The sequence below is a fragment of the Plasmodium brasilianum genome, chromosome 13 (assembly GCF_023973825.1).
Source record: "Plasmodium brasilianum strain Bolivian I chromosome 13, whole genome shotgun sequence".
In the NCBI taxonomy this organism is placed as follows: domain Eukaryota; phylum Apicomplexa; class Aconoidasida; order Haemosporida; family Plasmodiidae; genus Plasmodium; species Plasmodium brasilianum.
In genome coordinates, this window is record NC_090126.1 from 661025 (window position 1) to 686011 (window position 24987).

Here is a 24987-nt window from a genome sequence, read left to right on the forward strand (position 1 = left end):
AAATCCTTTCATATTATAATATGCATATATAATTTTTTTTAAGTTTATATTAATGAAACATGTATAAATCAAATGATTAAAAGCAATAATGTACGAAAAAAATTGAAAAAAAAAAAAAAAAAAAAAAAAAAAAAAAAAAAAAAAAAAAAAAAAAAAAAAAAAAAGCAAGAAGAAAGGATTTAAACTTTCATATATATCATCCTCTCTCTATGCAAAAACATAAACAGAAAAAGGTTTACGTTCAAAATTATTGAGCCAGCTCGTAACATCGGGTGTATAAAATATAATATATATATGTAAACATTGCTGCACATACACAAAAAAAGATACATTTTTCATATTAAAAAAAACAAAGGGACAAATAATTATGTGAAATTAAACAAAAAAAAAAAAAAAAAAATATGAATGGTATATATATTCATCATATTGGAAAAAAAGTGTACTTTTGCACATATGTACAAATTGCTACTTTGCCTTAATTGTTAAAATGTTGACAGCTTGAACTTTTTTTTGATAATCTTCATGAGATATTTTGTACACGTTCTTAATGACATCTCTACATAAAGGACAACAGGGAAAAGAGTCCTTCAATTTTAAAGAATTAAATATCATTGATCTTATACATATTTCGCAAAAGCCACCATGCATACACGGGTGTAAGACAACGTTTTTGAATCGCTCATCACAAATTTCACAATATTCTAACGTTAACAGGACTGAATTGTTCAAATTATTATTACTTTTATAAGTGTTTTCCTCATTACTACTGTTATCATTTTTCTTATTATTGTTATTCGACGATTTTTTAAAAATGCTCTTTTTATTTAAATATTTTTTGTTAAACACATTCTTTAAATTAAAGACCTTATTTTTCTTGATTCCTCGTTTTTTTTCATCCCTGTTATTATTATCATCATCATTATCATTGGCTGAGTTGGAGATACCGTTATATTTACTTTCCATCCTTCCCAGATTACTGTCTTCTTCAGTTGTTTCATGATACATATGTTCATTTACACGAACTAATGTACACTTTTTTACATTTTTTTTTTTATTTTCAATTATATAGAATTTCTTTCTTTTCGGTCTATTTGGCGGGAAATCTTCAAAATTCGTTAAGCGAACCTGTTCTAGGTATGAATCATTCAAGATATCAATAAACAATACCACAGTTGTTACAATTACTGTAATAACCGTTGCCTTACTTAAATTTAATAGAATAAAAATGCATGCGAATAATATATTTATTCCAAATAAGAACTCATATACATATTGTAAGGAATAAGATATGGCAGAACAATTATTATTATCATGTGTTACGGAATAATTCCTACATACCTTATAAAATATATAAGATATAAAACAGCATAATGACACATACCATATAAAATATTGAAAATGATAATTAAAAATGGGATCGATATCATGTAACCACCATATTATGCAACCATCACTTAATATTATTTCGATAAATAATATTGTACTAATAGACCACATATACTTGGCTAAATATTTCCTTTTACTTTCTATTGATAATCTAAAATTTCTAAAACATAAAAATAGAACAAAGTCGTACAGAATTCTAGATAAAATAAGCGCTATACGCAAACAGAAAAAAAACATGGTTAATATCAAAAATAATTTACTAACTTTCAAATGTTTTCTTGAAAATACAAATAAAAATATAAAATTATTTCCACTGTTATGAGCTTTAGTCATTATGTCTTTACATGAATATAAAATGGATTCTCTTACTCGGTAAATGAACATTTTTCTTTTTTTTAATTCATCAAACATTTTTATAGAATTTTCAATTAATTTTTCTTTTCTTTTTTTTTCATTACTTTCGCTGTGGTTATCTAATATATTCTCACATGGTACATTTAATTTGTTCATAACTGTACACATATTATTATGTAACATATAATTTCCTTTATTTATTTCTTCTGTAACCATATCATTCGTTAACATTGCATTATTCATTTCCCTTTCATCCATTTGAAACAAAAAATTATTTAAAAAGTTATTGTTATAATTAGATTCAATCAACAGTAATTGATTATCTAAAACTTTTATTCTTAATAAATTATTGTATAATAAAATGAATTCAATACTAAAAAGTGCTAGCAATAAAAAAATAAATAAAATTGTTCTAATACCTTTATTTAAATTATATTCATCTAAATTTGGTTTTAATTCATATCCTAATAATTTACCAATAAAACATCTTTGATAAAAATTTAGTTCATGCACATCATCAATTTCATATTCACTTTCATTTGCATTTGTATTGGCTTGAGCATTTCTTAAATCTCTGATTGTTAAAACATAGTAATCTAGTTCTTCTGCGTTTGATACAACTCGTCGTGAATTTCCTCTATTGTCACTTAAAACATCAACTGCATTATTAAGACTTGAAATACGTTCATTTTGTCTTTCTGTGTTTCTGATATCTTCATCGGAAACTATTTCAATAAAATTGTTGGACATGGGAGCAGTTCCATTAGGTCTATCATTCTCAGCTGGAAGAAAATCATTTACAATGTTACTGTGTAAAATACCTCCATCTTCTAAATTATTTCCCCTCAAATATAAATTTTCTGTAACGTTGGATGGTACTTCATTTATTTCCTGACGAGTTACACTTTCATTAGTTGCCGGATGGGACATATTATTCACATTTTGAAGTCTATTAGGAAAAATATTACTATCTCTTTCTTGTTCATTTTCATTTTTTCCTGAGTAATTTATGGGGCAGGAATTATCTCCCTCTCTGTAATTATCATTATTATTATCGCTACTAACATTATAATTATTGCCATTAACATTATTATAATCATTACTATTATTGTTATTATTATTATTACTGTTACTATTATTATTATTATTATTATTATTATTATTATTATTATTATTATTATTATTATTATTATTATTATTATTATTATTATTATTATTATTATTATTATTATTATTATTATTATTATTATTATTATTATTACTGTTTCGTATGTCCCTTACATAAGGATCATTTACATAAACAGTATTTATGTCATTACTAACATGATTACCTATATGGTTATTATTTAAAATTTCATTTTCACTGTTATAATTACGTTTTATGTCCATCTCGTTATTCAAACGATCTCTTGGTATATCATCATTAGCGCTGTATAAATTATTGGAGGCGACAACATTTCTATTTTCGTTGTTTATATTATTACTATTATTAATATCATTATTAGTGCTATTATTATTGTTGTTGTTACTACTGTTAATATTATTATTATTATTGCTACTGTTACAATATATGTTTTGATTATGTTCATTATTCCGAACATTCATGTATTTATTTTCGGATGCATGCAAACATATTATTTGATATTTATTTTGCAATTTCGAATTATCAATTTCTACATCACGTATTAAAGTTTTACTTAAATCACTGGAGAGCTCGTCTTCCTGCATATCATGTAAAATTACGTTACTACTCTCATCGGAACAGAATGTGTGAACTCTGTCATCTTTACTATTACTGTTAGTAATTTCATTTTCAGTTTCTAAAATATGGACGCTACAGAATATTCCCTTTTTTTTTTCATCGCTGTCATCAGTATTTTGAACATTATCTTTCATTTTTTTTTTTTTTCACTTGTATAAATTCTGAAACTGAATGAATTATTCCCCCTATTATAGGAACGAACATTCAATTTTGTATAATTGAGCTTTTCGATTTGTCTACGCTAATTTTCGATTTCATTATATGTTCATATTCACAGTACACCCACAGATATATGCATACATATATACGCAACAATATATACGAATCAATATATATGCATCAATATATACAAATCATTATATACGCATAAATATATATGCATCAATATATACGCATTAATATATACGCATTAATATATACGCATTAATATATACGCATCAATATATACGCATTAATATATACGCATCAATATATACGCATTAATATATACGCATCAATATATACGCATTAATATATACGCATCAATATATGCACATATATACATATATTTATGTATAGTCACTTTTGCAACATAATATTTTTATGTTCTGCATCCTTTAAATTGAAGATTATATTTTTGCTGGTGTATGCATTTATTTTTTTTTCACAATAAAAAGAAAAATATAAATGTATATATACATATACATATATTTATACACGATTATATTTTGTTATGAATAACAACGTTAAAATTAAAAAATCTTAACGTAATAGTTAAAAATAAGTTTAATGTTTTGTGTGTGCTTTTAATTTTTCCTTTTTTTAAAAAAAAAAAATAGATAAAAAAAAAGTAAAAACAGATTCATATATATAAATTTACATAATCACATATTTAAATGTTTTTTTCGCTTCTGCCTGAGGATATATATATATATATCGTATAACTTACACAAAAGACGAATTATTCAACTGAAAAAACAAAATCCAACAACATGCATATAGATTAATAGAAAAAAACAAAAAGAATTAAAAGCCTTTTTAAAACGACATAAAATTAGCTAAATATAAAAAATTTAATAAAATTAAAATTATGCTATTTCCTATATTTTTTCGGTCAAGCGCAATATTACGCTCTTAAAATTGTACATATATTAATATATGCATATATATATATATATATATATATATATATATTTATACATTTATATATTATATAAATATATAGACTTATAAAACAAGTTCCCTTATTTATTCATTTATTTGTTCGTTTATTTTATTTTATTTTTATTTTTTTTAATTAAACATCATTGCAAACAAAATAAATTTTTAAAGGGTTAAATTTTTTTAAATTAACAGAATTCACAATGATTATATAATTTTACTTTTTCTGTACCGAATATATATTTTTATAGTCCTTCATGATATTTTCTTTATATATGAAATACGCCATAATATATTTATATATATGTAAAATAAATATTATAATACCACAATTTTTTTTTTAAAATAATATTATAATTGTTCCATAAGCATAAATATATAATTATGTGGGTACGGCCATCAATTTATGGTATGCATTAATATTTTTTTAATTTAATTTAAAAAAAAATTACTATAAAAAAAAAATGTATTTCTTGTTATAATAAAAAATATTTATTTTTTTAAAACTTTTTCGTTTTATGTATGAATTTACTATAAAATATGCTAAATTGAAAGAAAAACGTAACTTTCCTCTTTCCATTTTTTAAAAAAAAAAAACAGCAAAGAGCATTTGCATTTATAGCTCAAATGCATATAGTTCATATTGTATTATGTATGCCCAATATATTATACACTATATATATATATATATAAGGATATAATTCCCTTTTTTAATCGTGGCTTTTCTCCTTTGTATTAACAGCTTTTAATAATATTAAAAAAAAATTAAATAAGAAAAGCTTGTAAAATAATTATTTATAATATTTTTTAATGTTTTGGTATTTTCAAATTTTTTTTTTTTTTTTTTTAATTTTTATTGCAATTTGCGTGTTATGAATAAAATCAGTTTGCGATAGAAGTACTAGAATTAACCTCATGGAATTTTTAACTCCATTTAAATGAATAACAAATATTTTTAACGTAGTTTTATGTGTATTTTTAATAAAATTTGAGTTTAATTATATACATTATTGTATTATATTAATTTATATTTTTGGACGTAATATGGATATATATTTAGAAGTATATAATGTATATATGTACTTACTAAAAAATAGGATAGTTTTTCCCCTTTAAAAAAAATTATTTACCAATATAATAAGGAATATTCAATTTCCGCACAATGTAATGAAATTATGCCATATATCCCATTTTGATTGTACATATATATATTATAAAGATATATTTAGTAGCAACATAATTGCTTTAAAAAAAAATATTGTAATCAGTTTGCTTTCTACATCTTTAATGAGTTTGTAGGGGAACATTACAAAATCATTACATATATTTTAAGGATACTCCTTTACCCCAAACACTTGTTAACATATAAAAATGTGAAAACATATGAATAATGAATTAATTTAAAAATGATGTTATGGGGATCTAATAAAGTAGATATATAGATATAGTTCTTAAGAAAACCAGCTTATTAACATATCTTACACTTTGAAGATAAAAAAGAATGTATGATCAAACTTAACTTTTGTGTATACTTTTTTTAGGAAACAAATTTTATCCTTTCAATAAATGCTATTTCTGTACAATATGTGAATATATAATTATTCTTACGAAATGAAATAAAATCTTAAGGAAAGGTCGTATATATATATATATATATATATATATATATATACTTATGTATTTACGTATATACATGTGTACATATAGGTGTACGTGGAGAATACATATTATTTATGTTGGTTGATTTATTAGCACATTTTTACATAAAACAATTCCAGTCTCATGCATATAATGGGTTAAAGAAACATATGAACATTTTGTACTTTAAATTCTCATTTTTACTCCATTAAATCATTTGTTTAAATAAGAATTTTTTTTTTATACAAAAATGTTTTAAATATCTAATTCGAAACATATTTCTCATAGTTGTCTTTACCTATTGCACATACCACCATTGGATATTTAAAAAAAAAAAAAAAAAAAAAGGCAGTCTTTTATGCACGTATTATTTTACGTGAATTTTTTTTTCATGTTTAAAATTGTGGAAATATAATTTAAAACGAACCTTTGAAAAGATAAATATATACCTTTTTTTATATAGACACATAAATCTTAAATTATTTTTACATATTTAAGTTCTGTAAGATAAATATACGTATGTACACTTTATTTGATCATCGTTATAATTAACTTTATGTCATGCATACAGTTTCATAATAAGGGCCAAAAAGGATCTTTTGGTTGAGGCATTTACCATATGTGTTTTACCCTAGAAAAAATTAAGAACTTTTCTGTTTTCATCTTAAAAGCTATATATGTAAAACAAAAACAAAAAAAAAAATAGTAAGCACTTTTCTTAAAGATAGCTTTAAATATCAACGAATTAACTGATGTTTGTATTTTTGAATATATATTACAAATGAAAAAAAGCTCTTTTATTTATATGAAAATGTTTGGAACATTAAAAAGAGAATTTGTATTATCCATATAGTATTGCCTTCTCTAAAATATATCTTTTAAGTACCTTTACAAGCTATTCTGAAAATGCGCTTCCGTGACGTGCTTTGAATTGTGCGTACAAACAAGTATGTGTAATATATATATGTGAGTATATACCCATACATATTTACGTGTGGTGTTGCCTTTATCTCCTGTTCATGTGAGCAAATGCAAGCGCATTTGTGACTAGCAAATTTACATTAACATGTTACTTTAGTAAATGCTACAGGTTATAAACAAAAAAAAAAGATAAAGAAAATTAGTTAATAAATAAATAAATAGATAAGTTAAAATAAACGTACTTGGAGCAGTGAGGATAAAAAATAAAAAAGAACTATAAAAGGCATTTTATAAATTACAGAATGTGTTGCACTTTTGTACAAATTTATAACAGCCCTCATGATTACATGCATATACATACATATATATATGTATGAATACACCTCTAACGCTGAAAAGCCCCCTTAACCATAGCACAAGATACAATTAATTTTCGTTGAAAGATTGTTAATGTAAGTAAAAAAAAAAAAAAAATTTCCGTTTCAATTGTCTTAAAAAAAGGTATCTTTCAACCAAGTGCAATATTTACTGATTAATGGGAAGTGCAAAAAATTACAAAAAAAAATAAAAAAAAAGAGAAGAAGAATGCCTTTTAAAAAATTAAAGGAAGCGTTATAATTTTATGTATGTGCACCTTTTGCTTCTAGACAAGTACCCTAAAAGTTCTATTGTTCTTAACTCCCTTTAAAGAGCTTCTGCATAATTGTTTTTCCAGAATTTATATTATTTTAATAAAATGAACATTTTCTCTTTTCATGCATTGTAAAGGTGCAATAGGTATAAAAGGAATTATTAATTCTCCCTTGACATGCCGCTCTTCACGTTTTTTTAAAAAGTTAACTAAAAAACAAAAAAAATTATTAGATAATGGGCACCTTTATTTTTATTAAGACTAAAAAAACAAATCATCTTTAACTGAGTAAGTTTTTTTTCGTTTCTACGAATACTAATATGAAAAATCAAAGTTTATTTAAAAAAGATTTTCCTTACAAGTAAAATATAAAAAGGAAAAATAATGATCACATATGTTAATAATCATAAGCAATATATGCATTTTTTTTAAACAAAGTTAAAAGTTTAAGACTTGCAAAATAAGGCACATAAACAAAAAAAAATGTATAGCACTTTATGCAAGAAAGAATGGCTTCAAGTAGGAGTTAACAAAAAAAAAAAAAAAAAAAAATATAATTATAAAAATGTATCTTTTTAAAAAAAAAAAGCAACAATTTGGTGAAATCTTGTAATAAATATTACAACAGTGACGTTTGCAAAAATGTAAACTTTCTTAGTACACCTTCATACAAGTTCATATGTAGGTACTGTAAAAGCAATATTTGCGAAACTAGCTCAAATTGAAAAATAACAATATTATGGGAAATTTGTTATAACGGGGAAACTTAACACTTTTATTTTTCGATATTTAAATATTGCCAAATTCATTTTTATATTTTAAATTACATAATTTATATTATCTCTATTTCAACGTAAGAGTAACGATCAAGATTTCCACTCCTTTATGCACGTATGTACTTATTCAGATGATGGAATTTTTGTTAAGTTTTTTTTTTTTTTTTGTTTAGAAGGCTCTAAAAAAAATTGTATTCTTATTATGTACGTATGCTTATGTATATGATCAACAGTTAAATTCATAATTAATAAGGAAAAGAATTCCAATTGAAACATATAGAAGTACACATTTTTATGGAATTATCAAATGGTTAACTTTTCATTTTTTTTCTAAAGAAATCTAAGACATTCTATGTATGCACCATAATGCATATTTCGAGTGAAACAAATAAGGAATATATATTTTTTTTTTTTCCTGCTCCATTTTACTGTTGAAAATTATGGGAATACGAAAATATAAAATTGCGAAATTGTGCTTTGAACGAGAAAAAAAAAAAAAACGTATTTATAGGTATTTATATGTATATATATACATGTGTGTGCACATAATGTATATATATAAATATAATACATACAAATTATTACTTATCCCCTAAGATGAATTACAAGAATGAAATAATATAAAATAAAACATTTTCTCAAAAAAATTACAGGAACATTCTTAAAAAGACAATATTTTACATAAATATTTTTTGTATAGAAGAGTAAAATAAAATTTTCCAAATTAAATATAGTAATTAAATTTTTAATCAGTTAGGTATATTTTTATTATGCTAGTGGACATACGTACATATAATTTAGGTACACCAATGTTTGACATGTTATATAGCATTTTTTTTTTTTTCTTGTTTTCCTTAATCTTTTTGTAATTAAAATACTATATATTAATAATACTATGGTTACAAAAAAGGCATACATATACATATATACATAAGTATATATATATAATCATTTTTATTTTTCATAGATTTATATATAAGCAAAATAATTCATGGTTGGATTATAACAATTTACACATAGTTCACACGAATAAATTACATAAATGCACGTGCAAATTTTTCCTTACATGTATAAACAGCTACGCATGAAAATTTAAATAAATGTGTAAGGGTAAATCATTTTTCACCATATACACGATATAAACAAGCATACATATGTGTACATATATACGTGCATATATGTATACATACGTTTCATTTTTTTGTTTAATGCACAATAAAAAAAAAAAGTGCAAGTTCATTACTTCTTTTTTTATAAAATGTAAAAAAAGTATTTTTTCTTTATACAAATTTGTAAAACAAAAAAAAAAAAAATAAATACAAATACAAATGCGAACACAAATTCAAATATTTGCGTAACCCCCTAAAAAATTATACTGATGTCAAAGAAAAAAAAAAATTTTAATTATCAAATAATAGAAAAATTTTTACACTAAATTAAAAAATATATATATATAATGTACTTAAGCATTAAAAAAAAAAAAAAATTAAATATATATGCACCATAATTTTTTTACATGTAATTAAATAAAATTGTAAACCTTATGTATTACTAATTGACAGTAACACTTACATATTACATACATTATATATATATATATATTTATAATTATGTTCTTTATAATAATGTATATACATTTATAAACATATATACATATATATATATACATATACATGTATACATACGCATAGAAATAAAGTGTACGTCACATAATTAAAAAATTTTTACGAAGAGAAAAAATAAACCCTTTATAAATTTTTTTAAAAAAAAATTCATTCAAAATATTTTTGCTTTTATGTATCATTCTTTATTTTTTTTTTTTTTTTAATTTATAAATTTTTTTATTAATATTGTTATAACTATTTTTATAACAAATTATACGAACATTTAATTTTTTTTTTAGTAAAAAAAAAAAAATTAAATATATTTTGTGTGCTTTGTATTTTTTTTTTTTTTTCTGAGTAAAATGAACTACATTAAAAAAAAATTATAAACACAAAGCACGTAAGAAAAAAAAAATATGAATTGAATACACTTACTATTTTTTTAACGTTTTAGTAAGCTGATGAAAATAAGTATTATACATATGAATATATATGTATACAAAATATAAATATAAATATATATATATATTTTCGCATATATGTAGATAATATATAAATAAACATACATACTACAGGCAAAAAAAAAAAAAAAAAGTGAAAAAAGAAAAATGAAAAAAATTAGAAGATATATGTTAAATTAACATTTACAGGAGAAATTAATATATATATATATATATATATATATACTACGTATATGTGTGTTAATATGTTTTTATATTTACATTTATGCATTTATATTTACGTTTGTGTATATGTGATACTTATAAATTAATTATAAATGCGCCGTAGGTGAAGGACTTTTGAAATAACTAAATAATTGTATAGTAATACGCATTGCACTAAAAATATAGAAGTGTTATACTGTAATTAAATTAATTAGTTATGAATTAATTTATTCATTAACTTTCCTCTTTTTTTTGAACATAAATTGAAATATATTGAAGTATACATACGTACATATATATATATGAATATATGTGCGGATGTACACCTAAATGAATCTGAAATTAAATTAACAAAATACGTTAAAAATATAAAGCAATAATACTGCACAAAAGAAAAAAAATTGTGCACACGGAATTTATGTATCATATATATATATTATTTTCGTATTGATTTTTGAAACATGTTTTAGCGAAGCATATTATAGTGTATATATATATACGTGTAGATATATATGTGAAGATAAATAAATAATAAACACTTTATATATGTGTTCTTATATTTTTCTGTTTTTTAAAGGGCATATTTATGTATATGTATGTTTAGGTATTTGTATACATATATATATATATATATATATATGTACGCTAAATTCAACTTAAATTTGATATTCTATATTTGAGTTTATGATATATGTAATACGTATGTATATATATATGTACGGGTATTTATATGTTCATGCATGCACACTTATGTATATGTTTGCATTTGCGCATACTTATACATCTGTGTATATATAATCAAATAACATTTTACGTATATTCATTCTAAAATGGAATTCCTAAGCAATATATATGATAAAGTTTTATCAGGTTATGTATTTACCGATGTGTTTAAATATAAAACATGGCAAGAGAATATTATAGGAAAAGACAGAAATAATAACAGCAATAGTAGCAACAATAATAATAGTAATAATAACAATATTAATAGTAGCAATAATAACAATAATAATAATAACAGTAGTACCAGTAATAATGATGCTAATTATGTAAAAAAGAATTTGGAAGAAATATTAGGAACATTTTTAAAGAATGGGAAAATATCCCATTCTTTATGGGCTCAACATAAAATGTTTATAGGAGATGAAGGTATATATCTCTTAGGAGAAGTTATAACCATATGTCAAATAGTAGAGTTTATAGATTCAGATGATATTGAAGAAGTAAAAAGTAATGAAGAATTTAAAAAAAACATCTTAGAAGAATTAAATAGAAGGATACTTTTAAAAAAAAAAACCGAAATGTTAGAAGAAAAAATCATTTCAAATATATCTATGTGTAATAACAATGGTAATTTCGATGATTTTGATGATGATGACCATGGCGGAGGTGGCGGAGGGAAAGAAAATGAAGAAGAAGAAGATGATGATAATAATAATAATAACAGTAACAATAACGATAATGATAATGATAGTATTAATAAAAATGATAGTAATAATAACAATAGTAATAGTAGACACAATAAGAGTAATAATCATAACAAAAGTAATAATAATAATAATAATAATAGTACGAATAATGGTACTAATGATAGTAATAATAAAGATAAAACAAAAATAGGTGATAAGAGTGTGGTGTCAAATTTCGTTGAAATGCTGTGTGCAGGAAAAACGAATAAATTTGGTTTTTGTGAATATGATCAAAAATTTAATAATAAATATATTTTAAATAATAGTAGTAATGATCGTAAATCTTCGAAATCTGTAGAGCATTGTATATTACCATTTAGTGAGGATTACGAACATAAATATGTTTGCTTATTACTTAATCATTCTGGAACACAAGAAGCTAGAATATTACGTTTTAGTAAAGATTGTATTAATACAAACAAATTATTAGATACATTAAAAGGAACAGTAATATTCTTAAATGAACTTCGATTCTTATTTAAATTTTTCAGATCACAAGTTGTTTTAAAAAATAGAATTTACGGAGAATTTTGTGCATATATTAAATTTCATAGGAGTGATCCGAATTTTAGTGGAACTAAAGCCATGAATGAATTTTTTAATTCCTTAAATGATAGTGCTTTGAAGCAATTATTTTTTGGTTTAAATGAACAGAATTTAAATTTATTAGAAGAAGCTATTTCATATTGCCCCATTGCAACCTATTCATTTTTTAAAAATATAAAACTTCTTAAAAAAATAAATGTGAATGCTACTAGACGAACATGGAAAGCAGTTTGTGGCTTGCAAAGGTTATATAAAAATTTAAAAAAAGTAAAGGAGAAATTGTCTTTAGAAGAAACGAGATTCAATTCGAATGAACATATTAGCTTATCACCCAACAGACATAGCCCCGTGAATAACGAAGACACGTTGCTATTGCGTCCACAAGGTAACAATATAAATTCGAACGAAATGAAATTAATGCATACAAAAGAGTTAAATTTTAAACGTAGTAGTATTGTTAGTGCTACAACCAATAACAATAATAGTAATTACAACAGTAGTACCAATAGCAACTATGGTATTACTATAGGCAATAAAAAAGTTAAGAACGATTTACTTTCTGAACATTCAGATAATAAAGAATATTATTATGATAAAATATGTAATAATTCATTAGATTTATATAATGAAGAAAAAATATCTAAAAATTATGAAATAAATAAATTAAATAACACTTGTTTATATATTACCTCAGACGAAGAGAGCTTACATATTGGAAGAAATAATTTAAACGCGAAAAATGAATTAGTGGAAACAAGGGAAATGATAGACAATAATAATAGGACATTATATGATGAACACAATAAAATGGTAATAGATGATAATTATAAAACTACGAATGAAATAGGCAAAACATTAAATGAAAGTAAACTAGTTAGAGAGAATTCTTTAGATGATTTAAGAGTTAATATGGTCAAACTTTTCAAAACTTACGGAGGACAATGTCGTATAGGAAAAGTCCAAGGTAGATGTGAGGATGCTACGTTTCAAACAGATATACCACCTACATTTGGAATATTTGATGGTGTTGGTTCATGGAGTCTAGAAGGAATAGATGCATCTAAATTTTCCATAGGTTTATCATTAGCTTGTCAAAGAGAAGCTGAAAAATTATCCAAAAATTTAAATGGTTATGCAAAAGTATCATATAATACTATAATTAGATCGAAGTTATTATTAAAAAATTCATTAGAAAGTGTAAAAAAAGAATATGCCGATGCGTATGGTAGTTCCACAGCCATAGTAGGTATATTAGATGAGTATACCGGAAAGTGTGGTATATCGTCGCTAGGAGATAGTGTATGTATGATATTGCGAAGAGAATTTTTACCTGGTGATATCAATTTTGAAAGGGAAACATACCCAAAATTTCCTGTTGAATCCTTTTTATATTTTAATACAAAAGGAAGAAATCCTTCAATTGTTCGAAAAATTATTTGGAAAACTACTGATCAGAAATGGGAGAACGGAGCACCATATCAATTATCAAATTTACCGGACCGTAGTCAATGGAAAGATTTAGAAAATAGAGGATTACATAGTTTTGTGAAAATATTAGAAAAGGTAGATATCGATGGTGATTCACCTGATATGGCATTGTCACCACCTTCAGAAATATTATGTATGCCTGGAGATTTAATATTATTAATGAGTGATGGCGTTAGTGATAATTTATTTGATGAAGAAATAGAAGCTTATTGTACGTTTGCAATAAGTCCAGAAGAAGCATGTGAATTAGGAGATCCTAGTGTATTTACACCTGCACAAGATATAGCGTATTCAATTACAAATATTGCTAAAAGAAGAAGTGGCGATAAACTTCATTGTAAACCATTTTATCCTTTTCTTGGAAAATATAGAGAACCTAATAAAATATACAAAGGTAATAAAGTAGATGATATTTCTTGTGTAGCTATATGGGTTGTTTGTGAAACAGAAGAAAGTGTAAAGAATTTTGCAACAAATCCAACAGAACCATCTATACTAGAAACGGATAAATATTATTCGAATAATTATTTTCAACATTTTAATAAAATTATGGATATGTGTACACCAACTAAGACTTTCATTAAAGAAAAAAATAAAATTGATCGTGTCAATTTACAGCATGGAAAAATTGATTCCACACAAGGTTCATTATTAGAGGATAATTACTCGCATTCGACAAGTCCAAATATGTCAAACCAATTTACAGCTAACTTTTTCGATTCTTCGGAAACACCTATAAAATTTAGTACAATGGATGAAAATAAATATCAAGATTTGAGTGATATTGTATTGAAGGATGTAGATGATGGGGAGGAGGAACAGGAGGAAGAAGCAGAAGATGCGGACTGTCACAATGTGAATGATGATTCACGAAATAGAAAAGCTTCAGATCGACATAACAGAATTAATGAGGCACATGGAGAGGAAAGGTTTGATGGGAATTTTTGTAGTTCAGACAAATTTGTTGAAGATATGGACCTGATGAGAACTCCCAATAGTAACAGTATAAAATCCCTATTCAAAGATCAAATTTTTGATCGTGATGATTTTGACCATACACCTAAACAGCGAATAACAGACGAACATTTAGATGAACATATAGAAAGAATAAATAATATGTATATAAAAACTCCAATACTGCATATTGATCAAACGTTTAAAGGGAATAAAGGTAGTATAAAACAAAATAAATCTACTAACAAATGTAAAATTAACAAAAAAACAGAACAAAATATAATACAAAATATGATGCATTTTGAAACTCCGAAAAAGCAAATTGTGAGGATAAGGGAAAAATCAAATTTAGTTACAACTGTTAATGACAGTACACTAATGAATTCATTTATAAATAACGAAACACCCGTTAAATCATTTAGTTCTAAAGATACATCATTAAAAGTAGATAAAAAAATTTCAAAGGCTAAAAGAAAATCTTTATTTAGTTCAGATAAAATTGAGTCACCAAACAAAATAGGGCACACAAGAAAGCGCAACAAAAAATCGTAGTAAAAAAAATTTGTAGTAAAAAAAAGTTGTGGTAAAAGAAAATTATTAACTGATGACTAATTCAAAATTTGACCAAAAAGTATACAGGAAATGGTAAAATTTAATTTTTTTTTTTTTCGCACCACATTTTATAAAAGACAAATATGTATTTGCATTTATATGTTTTTGCCTATATATATGAATATATGTATACATATATACAGGTTAAAATATTTATGTATTTAAACTTTTGTAGGATAATGTATATGAATATTTTTTTTTTTTGAAGTCTATCCATATTTGCTTTCATAATAATATAGCTTGTATAGTAGGAAAAAAAAGAAAAGAAAAACGTATGTATTTGTATATATATATATACATGCATATATATTTGTGTTTTAAAAATTTGGCCATAATATAATGTAGTATGTATATATATATATATATATATATATGTGTGTATAGATATATGTATGTGTATGAACGATAATCTACACATATTAGTGATAGACGTTCATGTAAGTAAAGGAAGAAAAATATGTATATGGGTATGCACAAATATATACCGTACACATATATATATGTATACATATAAGCGTAGCGACATGTATATAAATATATATATATATATATATATATATATATAGAAGTACATGTATGTAATAATTTCCAATTATTAGGTTTTGTGAAGTATGTATATATATATTATTATAAAATTAAAATATTGTAAAAATAATTTATATATATAATATACATTTATTTAGATATATTTTTTATGCTTTAAAATTTATTTTTTATTGTAAAATTTTTTTAGAATTTACATAATTTCTTAAAAATGATATTAATAAAGTTTCATAAGCTAGTATTTCTTAACTTATATATGTATATGCCATATATCGTACATGCCATATTTTATTGTTATTAATTTTGCTTTTATGTGATGTAGTTTTTATATTTTAAAAAGTATGTTTTAGAATAATAGAGGGATATTCCAAAAATTTAACGTATTTTTTAAGTAAAACTTATTATTAGTGTCCCTACGCCTTTTCTGTATATGTATGTATATGCATTATGTATATGATACCACGTTACAGTGTTTAAGAATAAATAACACACTTTGAATGAAAAATTTTAGTTGCAAAAAATATATATTGGATTGTGTTCATATGCAACGGTATATCCCGTTTTTTTCGAATAAATCAATAATAATAATTTTTTATTATTATTATTATATTATTTTTTATTGTTTTAAAATTGCTCACAAAAAAAAATTATTTAAAAAAAAAGTGCGGGAAAACCTGGAGCAGTATGTTTAAAGAAACCATAAAAAGTGTGTCTATGATTTGTATATTAATAATATGTACAATACATACATACATGGATACACACATATTGCAACCTTATATTATTGCATACTATTCATTTTTTCATTCATGTTTATCAAACTCATTTTTTTTTTTCTGAATTAAAATATGAAATAATTTTCACATGTATATATATATAATATTTAAATTTTTTAATTTGAAATCGCAACTGTTATTATTTTACCGAACTCATTAAATCTTTATTATACCTTAAAAAAATTAAAAAAAAAAAACGTTCACATAATCATGTGCAGTAAAGATGTAATAACAATAAATATAATATTATCGTACGCTAATGATATTGCCTATATCTTTTATTAAGTGAATGAAAAGCAGCTTATACACTTTATTAATTCTGGTTGTAACTAGTTTTTCATTTTTATGTAATATTATATATATGTATGTATATATATATATGTATGTATGTAGACATCAAAATGCAGTAACGTTGGATATTATCATGCTAAGGAAAAGCAGAGTATTTTCGTGAATGCCCTTCTCTTCAATAATTTTTAGAAGTACTTTCTTTTTGTTATATAAAACGTTAAAACAGTTTAAAAGGAAAAAAATAAATAATCTATGCTTCAAAAAAAAAAAAAAAAGATGTTTAAAATAAAATGTACATGCAACAAACTTCTTAAACAAAAAGAAAAGACAAACTAAGGTGTTATAAAATAACGGATAACATTTACGAATATGTACAAACGAACAGATATATAAAAAAAGAACGCAAGCATGGCTAATAATTTAAGATCATATTTATACTTATAAAAAAATATAATAATGAAAAAGGGAAATATAGATATTTTAAAATGGAAAAAAATAAAAATTACCATGACTTCAGTTACTTTAGGCTTTTTCTTGAAGTTTGTAAAATATATAGCAATAATGGTGTTACATTGCTTTTAAAAAATATATTCAATTTTCTGTTTTCTCGTTTTTCGCTTTCTTTTTTTTTTTCTTTTTTTTTTTTAAATTTTTTGCGTTTTCATTTTCATTGACAGGATTCCATCCTGGTACCTTTTTTTCACCTGTCTTGTTTACACTGCTATATGTGTTTATACTCTTAATATTATTTAAGTTTACACCCTTGATACTATCTATGTTTTCACTTATATATTTGTTTTTATTTTGTTCTTCTAATATTTTCCCTTTAACCTGATACACACAATTTTCCTCCTACCCGTTTTAAGCACATATATATATATATATATATGTATATAAGCATATATACATGTATATATTTATATACCTACACGAGCATAAATATATGTGCGCATTAAACTATTTACGAAAAAAAGGTGGAAACTTTCTTATCTTTTTGTTCTTACTTGTGGCATATAATCGGTTCTTACGCGAATGTTTTTTCTGAATGTCCCATCACTCCTCTGAGTCCCTTTAATAAATTTTTCATTTGTTTTTTCATTTAATATATAAATATCACCTAAAGGAGTAACCACTTCTTTTATATAATTTTCTTTTTTATCTATATTATCTTTATTTTCAATAGTATTTGATGAACTATTTGTTAATTTACTTCCTGTAAAATTTCTGCTTTGCATATTTTCCTATTTTAATTATATTGTAAGAGAGTAAAAGAAACTTTAATGAACAATAAATAGTTATAAAATATAAATGAATAATATAATAGTAACACATATAACAAAATCAGTTTAGCTTTACATTTTTATAATTAAATGTAGATACATAAAATTAGCTAGATTGGTATATACATGTATATACGAATATAAATATATATACATATATAAAATATATATATATATGTTAAAAGTAATTTGTACTTGTGCAGGTTTCACAAAAAAACAACTTTAAATGGTAAATCTCTTATGATAACCAATTAAAAAAAAAAAAAGAGATTTAACTTAGCAAATTATATTAAGAACGTTCAGATAAGAAAAGGAATACATAAATTAAAAAAAAAAAAAAATGAATTGTACTATATTTATTACATTATGATTTTGCTAAATTAGCTATGTAATATAAATAACGTACTCATTATTTATATTTTTGGAAATCTTTATAAATGAAATTAAATATGTACTTGTGAGCCGGGATTGTCAAATAACTTTTATCAAAATTTACCATGTACAACACACAGTTATTTGTATATTTATAAATACAGGTATAATATTTCACTTGGAAATATGGGAAAAATATATAGAGATATTTAAGAGAAACGTGAGAGCAAACTGAAAAAATATAAATTTGATTTATAATTACATATGCTCAGAAAGCATGTTATTTGAAATGATATTTTGTTTTATAATAAATACATATTTTTAAAATTATTTCATTTTTTATTTTTCCAATTAAAGCTATTAATTATATATTAGTTATGCGTTAATACTTTGTTCCCTTTCATTTTATTATCTACCTTTTATTTACTAAATTTCGCTTTTCTCTCCATTCCCTTTATTTTTCCAATTATATTTTTCATTTCGTACATATAGTTATGGAGAACACATATTTTTTATGCCTGAAAAAAAGCTTTTCATTGTTCTTATTAAAAAATTGCTTAAACAAAATTTTGTTTCAAAGTTTGGAACTCTTTCTTTTGTTTAGTATATTTTTTTTTGGTAATTTTCACCTTCGTTTTGTCTATTCCTTTTCTTTAACAATGCGAACATTTTCATAATTTATATAAATTCATATTCTGTAAGTATTTTGACAAATACCCCAAGAAAAAAAAAGATAAACAACTTTTTATATGTAGCTTTTTAAATTGAAAAACAGGAATAATTTTTTTTTATTTTATTTAAAGACTGCTTTCACATTAATTTACCTATTTATTACATAACATGAAGGAACGAGATAGGGAAAAATAGAACAGTACGATAATAGTAAAAGACGAAATAGAAGGAAAATTTTTAATTAAAATAAAACAGAATAAATAAAAAAAATGATAAAATCTTAAAGACAAAACGAAAAAAAAAAAAAATAAATAATAAAAAAAAGTTACATTAGAATTAAATACAAACTGTGTGTATGAAAAATCATAAAAATAATCAAGTACAAAAAAAAAAAAAAATAAATAAAATAGGAAGTAACATTACACGAAACAACATCATGTGGGTTGAAAATAAAAGAAAAAATAAATGAATAAGGCCAAAAAAGCTTTATGATTTACTAAAAAGAGGTGAGTATTATTTTAATACAATTATAACTATAACGTATTATAACTTCAAATAATATGGTCGAACATTTAAAATGTGAAATAACGAAACGTAATACTAAAAAAATAAAATAATGAAAAATTTGTACAAAAAATGCAATATGGCATAAAAGGAAAATTACGAAAAAATATATATATGTGTGTAGAGATTGTGACATATTTAATATTTTACAATGTATAGTAAAAAAATGAGCACGCCACTAATTTGTAAGGAAAATAAAACAGAAAAAAAGCATAATCAACATTAATGTTGCTAATGTTAACATCAACATTACCAACGTGAACATTAACACTACCAGCGTGAATATTAACACTACCAACGTGAACATTAACACTACCAACGTGAACATTAACACTACCAACGTGAACATTAATACGTACGGTTCTTATATCTCTTGCAGTACTATCAGCGCTAATAATAATAAATATACCCATTGTGTTTTTCCCTTTTAAGGTGCATACGCAGATATTTCAACGAAGGAAATGGCTTCTCGCAACAATAAAAAATCATATGTGTTTTTATTTGCATAAAATGATTTTCCAAGTTCTCTAAATTATCAAATTCTTCATAACAGTATGCACATGTGTTTGTAGTTAACATATTTTTTAACCATGTATGTAATTTTTTCTTATTCCTTGCACCTAATAAATGCTTTAGTTTACAGTGATATCTCGGTATTGAATTAGTTGGATCATGTTTAAAATATTTTAAATATGATAATTTGTTATATATTTCTGCTTCAAGATTATTTATTACTTTTGTTCTTATATTTGCACCAAATTTTGCACCAAATTCGGTTATTCCCCATTTATCACCTTTTTTTTTGTTAATATATAATTTATTACCATAGTTTGTTTTATAACCTCGCTGTGTTTTACTAAACCTGAGGTCTTCGGGAAAAAAACCCAAACTGTTTTCACCAGGTACATTACTTTTATTCCAAAGTGCTGAATTGACATTATTACAATTACTCTTACTATTATTACTACCTTTTTTATTTCCCCTCTCATTTTTATTGTCACTGCTATTATTAGTGCACTTATTTTTAATATTACTGTAACTATTCTTTTCATTATTTTTTTTCTCATGTAATGCGTAAAAACTTGCATTATTCCTACCACATTTGTCAGACTGGCCTCCACATGGGTTGTTATTTAAGGTTGTGCCGAAAGAATTATTACGATTGATATTCGAAAATTTTAAATAGCTTAAATTGTAATTTTTTATGGGGTAGTAGTATTTGTAATACTTATAATTATTCTTCTTATATTTATATTTTTCCTTTTTTTCAAATGTGAATCCATAATCATTAGGATTAAAATCCTGTTTCTTATTAAAATGTTTTCTTCGAAATGCGTTATAATAATTATATTTTCTACTCTTTTTGTTTGCATAACGATAGTTATCACCCTTTACGTTATTATTTCCATCAAAAATTGGTTCATATATTGGGCGATTTATATCATATATGTTCCAACCTATGTTTCTTTTCGCATACTTATAGTTCATCATATTATACTTATTTATAGTGCTATTTCTTGTATGTACAACAAAGGCATCTATGTTACTTACATTATATGTTTGATAAGTACTTTTATTGTTGTTCCTCAATTCACTGTACACTTTTTTCATATTATTCCTATTGCTATAATTATCTAAATATTCAATGGAGTAATTGTCGTTATTATCTACACTGATTATATTGTTGTCATTTTTGTTTCTTATACTATCTCCATTTATGAAATTTTTATTGTCTTTACTTATATCTTTGATATTTCTTATACTACTGCTTCTAAATAAATTCATGCCACATCTCTTACGATAAGATGAAATGCGTATACTGCTGTTATGGTTATAATTTTCATCATAATTACTGTAACAGTTTATGTTAACATATTCACTTGAATTTTTCTGAACAAATAAATCACCTGAGGTTACTCTCATGCAATATACCTTTTCAATGTTAAGATTACGCTTATTAAGGGTAAGAATATCGAAAAATTCAGATGGGTCATACGCTTTATTTGTAATTAAACGTTTATGCATATCGTGATATTTCGTGTTATAACCAATATACCTATAATTTATATAAGTATTATTGAAGTTACTAGAAGCATTAAATTTATTACTGTAATGTATAATCAAGTTGTTTGAGATATATGAACATTTTTTTGCATCGTAGTAATTATTAAGAAAAGTTTCAAACTGATCTTTTCTTATCTTAATGTTTTTTTTTTTGTAAACTACATTTTTGTGTTTATTGCATTTTTGCAAATTTTTTGAATTAATATTTTCTTCATTTTTCATATTTTGGTAGGTAAAATCGTCCTCATAAGCATGTGCTACTACTTCGCCACCTTGTACAGAGGAATTTCCCACAAGCTGTTGCCTATACTTCTCTTCTTCTTGTACCTTATCCTTCTCTATTTCTTGTCCCTTATTTTTCTCTCCTTGTTGTTTCTTATGCTCCTCCTCTTTCTGTTCACCACTTTTATCCAAAATACACATACTATAAACATGCAATTCTGCTGGAATTATACCTAAATTCATTTTTGTTTTATCATATAAGGATAATGTTTTCCCCATCAGGTTCATGTATTTTTTTTCTGCTTTTGGTAAATGCTCCCTGGAGTCTTCTACATTTTTATCAATAATATTACTGTCACACGAATTGTACTGTTTCAACCTTTTTTCGATTACTTTTTCTTCTTGTAGTATATTATTTTTTTCCTTACTAAGATTATCTTCTTTCAAAAGAATTGCTTTTTTAATTCCTTTCATTTCGTAATTACTTTTATAATTGGTGTGAATAGTATCCAAGCTTGAGTTGGAAAACTTTAATGAGTTCATTATTATTTTGTCACTTGGCATATATTCGGATTGATTTAATTTGCTTGGTATTCCAGATTTCTCTTCACCAAATATGTAAGTTCCTTCTTTTTTTAAGTCTGCAATTGTTTTCTTCCTATTACTTGTTAAATTATTTTTTATTTTTGTTTTTATCTCTGTATTTATTTTGTGTAATTTATTATTACCATTTTCATTATTGATAAAAATATCTTTACATTTTACATTTTTTAAAAAATTCTTGTCATTTTTATTAAAAAGATCAATTTTTTCTTGTACAGATAAATTATAATTATTACTTAACACTGTTTTATTTAACACATCATCATTATAGTTATAATTTGTACATGAGAATAAATCACAAATTTCATCTTTCCTTAAATTACTTCTACACATTTTATAATAAACTCCACTTAATAACTGTATTTCAACAGTTACAAGTCCTTTTAAACCTATAATGTTAATTTTTACATGATCCTTTGAAAAAACATAATTATTCTCTTTCTCTGTTTTTTCCAGCCAATTATACTTCTTCGCATTTTGCCTTATATCATTTAAATTTATGCATTTGTCTTTCTCTTCATTTGGAATTGCCTTAATTACATTAGTCATATTTTTTCTTTTTTCTAAAATAATATACCGTTGCAAAAAAAAATGTACGCATGAGGAAGAAATACCACAATGATATGCTTCACTGTGAAAAAACGAACTAAGAGATAAGCAAAACAAAAAAAAAATTAAAAAAAAGTTAAAACAAAACAAACTAAAAAAACAAACTAAAAAAAAACAAACTAAAAAAAACCAACAAAACTTTATGATATTCATACATGTATAAAATATATGTGTATCTTGTTATTGTACCATTGGATAAAATAGAAGAATAATTTATGCAAATTCTCCAGCGCTTTTTATCAGCAGCTAATGAAGTAAAATGAAGAATGTGCGAATTAATTTTGCTAAAATGATCTTCGAAAAATGGAAAAATAAAATATGTACTTCGTGTAATGTTACAGTATACGTTTTGCCAAAAACAAAAAAAAGGAAAAAAAGCGCAAAAAAAAATTATAACAGATATACGATAAAAATAACGAATATGGTATATACGACAAAAATAACGAATATGGAAACTATGACAAAAATGAAAAAAAATCAAATATAACAAAAATGATAAAAAGGACAAATATAACAAAAATGACAAATAGGACAAATAGGACAAAAATTACTAAAATGAAAAATATGACAAAAATGACGAATATGAAAAATATGACAAATAAAAAATCACAACAAAAATGATGGTAACATATTTACATTAAATTTCAAAATATAAGTTGCAAAAACATTATATACGTAATATTTTTTTCTCTACTAATTTTATTGCGTGCGACAGTGCACAGTGTTAGAATAATGCTTGTAATTGTAAAAAAAAAAATTATAAGATAATAAAATTATAAAAATACAAAATTGCAAAAATGCAAAATTGCAAAAATGAGAATTACAAAATTACAAAATTGCATATCTGTCAAATTATTGCAAATGCATATATATAAAAAAAAAAAAAATGTACATATAACGGTATATAATTAAATAAAACACACTGGTAAATGTCCTTATTCGTGCTGTAGAACATTAAAGGATCTACAAAAAAATGCAAATAAAAATTTATTTTCAAATAAAATTGTAAGATATTATCTGCAAAGGAAAAGAAAGTATAACTATA

At 23.6% G+C, this 24987-nt stretch overlaps 4 protein-coding genes across 4 annotated transcripts; 1 reads left to right on the plus strand and 3 right to left on the minus strand.

Moving 5' to 3' along the window:
- Positions 1 to 465: 465 nt before the first annotated feature.
- Positions 466 to 3636, minus strand: MKS88_004825 (zinc finger protein; the record flags this gene model as incomplete). The annotated part of the gene is made up of 1 exon (XM_067218033.1): positions 466 to 3636. One exon carries the CDS (start codon positions 3634 to 3636, stop codon positions 466 to 468), a length of 3171 nt encoding a protein of 1056 aa, XP_067071206.1.
- Positions 3637 to 11707: 8071 nt separating this feature from the next.
- MKS88_004826 (protein phosphatase PPM11) lies at positions 11708 to 15886 on the plus strand (the record flags this gene model as incomplete). Its single annotated transcript, XM_067218034.1, has 1 exon — positions 11708 to 15886. The coding sequence occupies one exon, from the start codon at positions 11708 to 11710 to the stop codon at positions 15884 to 15886; it is 4179 nt and encodes a 1392-aa protein (XP_067071207.1).
- Positions 15887 to 18147: 2261 nt separating this feature from the next.
- On the minus strand, positions 18148 to 18791 carry MKS88_004827 (mago-binding protein; the record flags this gene model as incomplete). The annotated part of the gene is made up of 2 exons (XM_067218035.1): positions 18148 to 18387; positions 18561 to 18791. The coding sequence occupies 2 exons, from the start codon at positions 18789 to 18791 to the stop codon at positions 18148 to 18150; spliced, it is 471 nt and encodes a 156-aa protein (XP_067071208.1).
- A 1632-nt stretch (positions 18792 to 20423) lies between these two features.
- Positions 20424 to 23882, minus strand: MKS88_004828 (uncharacterized protein; the record flags this gene model as incomplete). Its single annotated transcript, XM_067218036.1, has 3 exons — positions 20424 to 20480; positions 20666 to 20834; positions 21034 to 23882. The coding sequence occupies 3 exons, from the start codon at positions 23880 to 23882 to the stop codon at positions 20424 to 20426; spliced, it is 3075 nt and encodes a 1024-aa protein (XP_067071209.1).
- Between the last annotated feature and the right edge of the window lie 1105 nt (positions 23883 to 24987).